Source organism: Etheostoma spectabile, chromosome 23 (genome assembly GCF_008692095.1).
Source record: "Etheostoma spectabile isolate EspeVRDwgs_2016 chromosome 23, UIUC_Espe_1.0, whole genome shotgun sequence".
NCBI classification, from domain to species: Eukaryota; Metazoa; Chordata; class Actinopteri; order Perciformes; family Percidae; genus Etheostoma; species Etheostoma spectabile.
The window spans coordinates 15,742,709-15,749,029 of record NC_045755.1 but is presented as its reverse complement, the minus strand read 5'-3'; the positions used below and the strand labels follow the sequence as shown (position 1 = coordinate 15,749,029).

Below are 6,321 nucleotides of genomic sequence, written 5' to 3'. Positions count from 1 at the left end.
GATCTATTTGAATGGCTAAAAATAGTTAAATAATAAGCAGACAGGCATGCATAAAAATGTATTCATGTTTGAAAAATATGTTTTTTTGCAGGATGGCTACATTGACTTCATGGAGTATGTAGCTGCTCTCAGTCTGGTGATGCGAGGAAAGATGGAGCACAAGCTGCGCTGGTATTTCAAACTTTATGATGTGGATGGCAACGGCTGCATTGACCGACATGAGCTCCTCAACATCATTAAGGTACAGTGGGCCCCGGTCAGGCGCGATTCTACGATCAGACCTTTAGGGGGGCTCAGCCTCTAATAAGAATGTAACACAGTTGTTACTGGGTTACTGGTCCATAGCATCGGCAACAGACACACACAGAATAGTAAACCTGTTTTAAGTCCTCTGTCACTAACACTAACAATTTTTTTATTTATTTAATTATTTAGTATTTAATAATTTTTATAGGGGCTGAAATGGGCTTGAGCCCCCCTAAAAAAGGCTCTACAATCCCCTCTGGCCTAGGCTATTTCATGCACCTGCAACACAGATTTTATAGCAAATCCTGGCCTTAACATGGCATAGTGATTTTATTCTGTTCCCGCAGGCCATCCGTGCAATCAATGGGAATGAAAGTCAGGATGGATCTGCTGAGGATTTCACCAACCGTGTGTTTGACCGGATCGACATAAACGGAGATGGTGAGTGTGTTCTGGCACTGTATGGGAAGATTTTTGAAGATGGTGGTTAGACATTTATCAGCTCCAGTGCTGTCCTGTGTCAGGGAACACAACTAGCACAATAAGAAGATATTCTGTAGGTGGCGGGTGAACACAACAATCTGTTATAAAAAGGTAAGACCTTTAAAGTGTCTGTAAGTGCGACAGTGCCATACCTAGAAGTGCAATGCTAAATCAGTGGAGTACTCTTTTAAACCAATGCATGTATTTGACGTCTTAGTATTTCAAAAACGTAAATATAATCTTTTCAATCCAACAGGCGAGCTTTCCTTGGAGGAGTTTGTGGCCGGCGCTCGCAGTGATGAAGATTTCATGGAGGTGATGATGAAAAGTCTGGACCTCACACACATCGTGGCCATGATTGACAACAGGAGGCACAGCATTTAGGATCTGCCCATCCAAACTACCTCATCCTCATTCCTGATTTAACCCGAGCTTCCAGAAATGGCCTCTAGTCAAAACGTCATATATAGACTGCGATTTCTTTTAGAATTCAATCCAGTTTAATACTGCAAAGTCTGACATGTTTTATTTCAAATCTCAAAAATGCATTAGGATGACTCAGTCAACCTTTGCAAACTGGTAATTGTCCTTGTTTATCCAAGCTGACCTCTCCCCGGTCCAGACGGTCCACTTACCCACAGATACCCCGCGGAATAAAAGAGGAGATAGTGGAGCAAAGTGGCAATTACATGGACTCAGTGCTTTTCTGGGTTAGAGTTCTTCTGCATTAAAATTCTTGAATCTCTTTTTACCCAATCTTGCCTGTGGGGTTCCCAGGAGGAAACTATGACTGCAGTGTACTTAACTTCCATACTTGTTTGATTACTCGTTCAGTTTATCATATGTTTACCTTTTTTAATGTTAACCTTTTTTAAATATTTTAAATAAATTTGAAGCAGAAGGCAAAAAACTGCTTGTTGTATAGTGGTATTTTTGTGTGTATAAAACTGTGTTTTACTATACTGTGATAATATCAGTATCCTATGACTTGAAGAGTAACTAGCCTCATACTGTACAACAGATAAACAAAGGTGAGACATCACATAAAAAAAAATTCTCCCTTTGAGCAAGGACGATGATTCACCTGCAAGGTGCCACGGCTAAACCTGCATCGTATTCATCTTTTTTATTATTTTAAGCAGGATGAACTATATTATATACTGGTTCTATTTATATTATAAAAGAAAATACCACATCTAAAGTAAAACTCTGTGGATAAATACATAGCAACTGAACAGAGACCAAAACAGAAATGTTGAAAGTGAAAGTACAAATACAGCATTTATTTTATACAAATCAATTATTAGACAGTCATTTTTCACATTCTAAGACTTTAAAAGAAAAACATAAGCCCATTAATCCTCCACAAGGGGGCAGCGACATAATTGGATGATTTTTTTCACACAATTCTCAAATATGGTCTGAGCTCCTCATTTTGCTTGTCTTTAAATGTATTAATCCCCCTTTTGTCTCTGTGTCACCTCCTTTATTCTCAGCAGGCTCACAAGAAGTCATAAAGGTACTTGACAATCTCAAAATTCACCGTCCTAGAAGATAAATCACACAAAACACATTCTGTGTGAAAAAAACTTGTGAAAGGTTAATTAACTTGAATAAATCTGCCTTCAGTCTCAGTCATAATGTATTACCAGACATGCACACACACCTGGAGATGGCACAGATGAAGTCCATAGAAACAGCACATTTGTACTTTGGGGCATCGAGCTGGTCGTCATGACTGACTTGAGTCAACAGCTGTAAGGTCACCAGAGAGGAGATCTAAATGGAGAATAGAGGGAAACATGAAATGACTCTCTGTTCCGCTTCTTTAAACACAGCTTTTCCTCACTTTGATGCAGAGGCAATAAATGATAGACAGAGCCAGCTGCCCAGGCTTGAATCTAATTTCCCAAAACCATTTCGTGCTCAGGGCCATAAATAGATCGGCATTTGGCCACATATCCAAAACTCATGACCATATGGGTAGAAAACTCCCATCTGAGACACTGTGGTCATTAGGCTTGATTTAACATAAAAACTTGTGCCATTTGCACTCTAAAAATGGGGAAAACGATCATTTAAAATCCTCTGACTATCATGGTGTATATTATATTATCTTTCATTTGCTTACCTGGCAAATGGGGGGGAAGCATGAGACTTCCTACAGCTAACTTTTAAAGTCACAATCATGGTGAAAGATAACACGCATTGCAAGACTAAATTAAGGGCAACATTAAACCACCTACAGAGCTCTAGTTAGCAAAAGTGGTTGTGCTGGAAAAGGCAATGGGAAGCATGTGTACAGACAGATGGATAATATTAGTGTTCTGCTGACATCGATTATTTATTTTTAAGATTATTTTTGGGGCATTTTAGGCCTTTATTCATATAGGACAACTGAAGACAAAGGGGAGAGAGAGGGGGAATGATATAAAGCAAAGGGCAGCAGTGCAGTCAAACCTATGGCCGCTGCGCCAAGGAGTAAACCTCTATCTACAGCACGGGCGCCTGCTCTACCGGGCTGTTCATCTTTATTTGTCCTGTTTTCACAAGTCCAGTCATCACAAACTATTTACATCATCAACAGATGAAGGCCTTGTCCAGATGTAAAAATGTTTGCTGCCTTGAATCCAGGGTTTTCCAAGAAGTTGCCAGCTAAAGCTAAATGCTCCTGAACAAATTTAAAATTTTGACTTATGGTCCTAAAAAGTCAGAGGATTGCTAAGTTATTATGGTTCATCCTGAGAAGAAAATGAATGTCTGTACCAAATTTAATGGCAATAGTTTGTAGCAGCCACCTGGCCAACTGACCTGGGAGAAGATGCTGGCAGTGGGAGCAACTCTACTGTCCACCACACTGTAGAAAATGGCGAGCAGGCGGTCGAGAGGGAACGGCTTTGGCCCCAGCAGATGGTTACTTGTCTAGAAAATATCGACAGAATTGATATGATAATAACAAGATATATCTGAAATTTGTCATTAAAACTAACTAGTGTAATGTTAAGACAATCACCTTTTCATTTTTCTTCAAGAAATTTGTTTTTCTTATTTTACCGTGGTGCTGTTGGGAGGAAACAGAGGGACATCAAACTCAATAATTCACACTTGTCAACAGAATTTAATTTGGTTGAATCATAAATTACCAATTTGCCTCAAAGGGCTTTACAATATTTACAACATATAACTCTCTCTCTCTATCCTCAAACCCTTGATTTGTATAAGAAATGGCTACAGAGGCCCACTTTTAACAGGAGATTCCCTGGTGTAAAAACCTTTTAAGATAAAATTCCTCTACCTTGAGAAAGAAGCGTTTATCGGTGCGGGCTGGGTTGTAGGATGCCAGGTAGGCAGCGATCAACAGGAACTTGGAGTAATAAGGCAGTTCAACATGAGTGTGAGCAGATAAACCTTAGGGGAAATGAATGCAATGAGTCAGACTATATATCTGGAAAATGAAATATACCAGCCCACCATGACGTTCAGCACAACTCAAGATTAGTGGTAATCTATTGGGATTTAGTTTTTGTTTGATGCACTGATATGCTATTTTAAAAAATTCCCAATTTTAGCACAAATCCAGGGTGTCACTGCACCCTAATGGCGGTTTTACAGTTTAACATCTGCTCTCAATGATTTTGCATCATTGAGAGCAACAGCGCTACGTGTGTGGTGGTACCTCTCAAAGCTCCGTTCTCTTTCTCCTCCATTTGCTGCATCTGCTCCCACTGAACACTGAACACAGAAAAGAGAAGACATAAGGATGAAAAGAAACCACGGCATCAGTCATCACGCTTAATCAGCGTGTTCGCCAGAAGGCAGCAAACAAGCAGAATTAGTCCTTAGATTAACAGTGACACGGTTCATTAGCAAATTGATGTAAATGGACACAAACCTGGAGACTTCTCGCAGATAAACAGTCTGCATGGCCTTTTTCAAATGAGGCTCAATGTTTCTCCACAGCTTGTGTGTGTCAGTCTCTTTCACTGAAGACATAAAACAGTTTAAACAGAATTGTTGAAAAAGCCACAGTGACAGTCAAGATGGCTTCTAAAGTGAAGGAGTGTAATTTGAAAGGCAAATAAAAACGATGGCTCAAATGACTATGGGTAATGTGAAAGGTGTAGTCAAAGGTTTTGTGAAAAACCATGTGACAATAATCTTTAGTGTGGAACTTATAAGCCACTTTTAGCTGATTGTTTTGGTTTTACAGCCCATAAAAACGCATATAAAAGCTACAAGAATAGCGATTTTTCTTTCTTGAGCTTCATTTATACTTCTGGATTTAAAGGTCCCATGACATGGTGCTCTTTGGATGCTTTTATATAGGCCTTAGTGGTCTCCTAATACCATATCTGAAGTGTCTTTCCCAAAATTCAGCCATAGTGCAGAATTACAGCCACTAGAGCCGGTCCCACAATGGGAGGCCTTGACCAACTGGCACTTTGCTTGTTTGAAAGCCATGTCGTCTCTCTCTCCTGGTTGGGTAAAATTGTCTGGGCGGGCAAAGCAGAGAAAGGGGGAGGTAACCTTGCCCCTTATGACCTCATAAGGAGTAAGATTCCAGATCGACCCATCTGAGCTTTCATTTTCTTAAAGGCAGGGCAGGATATCTAAGGCTTGATTTACACTTATCACCATTTCTAGCCACTGGGGACCATAGGCAGGCTGGGGAATGCATATTAATGGAAATGATGAATGAATGAAATTTTCATGCCATGGGACCTTTAAGGGTTATGCTGTACCTACAGTGTACACCAGTGTGCTCCCTCTAAAACATACAACTACAGCAGCTACTGAGATACCATGTGGGGAATGCAAGAACAATAGGGTCAATATGTAAATAGGAAGTATGTAAATATGTTTATATTGAAAAGTTCAAATAAATGAAGGGCATTTCAACTTGACAGGAAGATCTCTCTCCAAATGAACAAAAAGACAAGGATAAAATAAGGTATCTTTAATTATTGATTAGCTGTCAGATGAATGAATACACCTCTTTATGTTTTACCTTTTCCTTCTTCTAACGGCTCGCAGAACTTTGAAAAGTTGAGTGCAGCCTAGTTGAAAAAAGGAAAAAACTCAAATCAATGAAGGACGACTGAAAAAAAAAATTGTGTGTGTTTGTTTGTTTGTCTGACCAGGTGGCGCAGCTCTCTGAGGTCCCGGCAGACCGAGTAAAAGACTCCCAGCAGGATGTTGATGTAGGACGAGTAAAACTCATCTGAATATGAAGGATGTCTGTCCTGGGATAAAATCTTTTGCAGCTCACCTTTAAATACATGAACGGACACACACAGAAAACCTCTTATAAGTCACTCACACACACAAAAAAACATTGATACTATAAAAAGAAATGTCTGTCCAAATGTCTCTTCTCACATATCAAGTACAATAATTCACTCCCTGTTTAGTGCTGAATTTATACAGTGGTGATTTAAAACGCAATATTCCTTCACCTCAAGTGTTAGAACAAAATCACAGGTACAAATCTAACGTCTGACACCGCATCCGCCAAGTGTATGCAGTGTGGTGGGAGTTTATTCATGACAGCAGCCGATGTAGTGTGTGTGTGTGTGTGTGTGTGTGTGTGTG

The 6,321-nt window shown here is 39.8% G+C and overlaps 2 protein-coding genes across 4 annotated transcripts in view; one reads left to right on the top strand and one right to left on the bottom strand.

Moving 5' to 3' along the window:
- Positions 1-1,463, top strand: part of guca1aa (guanylate cyclase activator 1Aa) — a 2,552-nt gene extending 1,089 nt beyond the window's left edge. Inside the window, exons 2-4 of the mRNA XM_032505563.1 lie at positions 92-241; positions 594-687; positions 986-1,463. Of these exons, the coding sequence (XP_032361454.1) occupies positions 92-241; positions 594-687; positions 986-1,113 (372 nt within the window). The 3' untranslated portion in view covers positions 1,114-1,463. The remainder of the gene's footprint in view (positions 1-91; positions 242-593; positions 688-985) is intronic.
- A 585-nt stretch (positions 1,464-2,048) lies between these two features.
- Positions 2,049-6,321, bottom strand: part of orc5 (origin recognition complex, subunit 5) — a 9,401-nt gene continuing 5,128 nt past the window's right edge. For all 3 annotated transcript variants that reach the window (XM_032505530.1, XM_032505532.1, XM_032505529.1), the window contains exons 7-15: positions 5,868-5,998; positions 5,738-5,786; positions 4,622-4,712; positions 4,406-4,461; positions 4,025-4,137; positions 3,743-3,790; positions 3,541-3,651; positions 2,396-2,508; positions 2,049-2,276 (exon numbers count right to left, since the gene is read on the bottom strand). In XM_032505530.1, the coding sequence (XP_032361421.1) occupies positions 2,231-2,276; positions 2,396-2,508; positions 3,541-3,651; positions 3,743-3,790; positions 4,025-4,137; positions 4,406-4,461; positions 4,622-4,712; positions 5,738-5,786; positions 5,868-5,998 (758 nt within the window). In that variant the 3' untranslated portion in view covers positions 2,049-2,230. The remainder of the gene's footprint in view (positions 2,277-2,395; positions 2,509-3,540; positions 3,652-3,742; positions 3,791-4,024; positions 4,138-4,405; positions 4,462-4,621; positions 4,713-5,737; positions 5,787-5,867; positions 5,999-6,321) is intronic.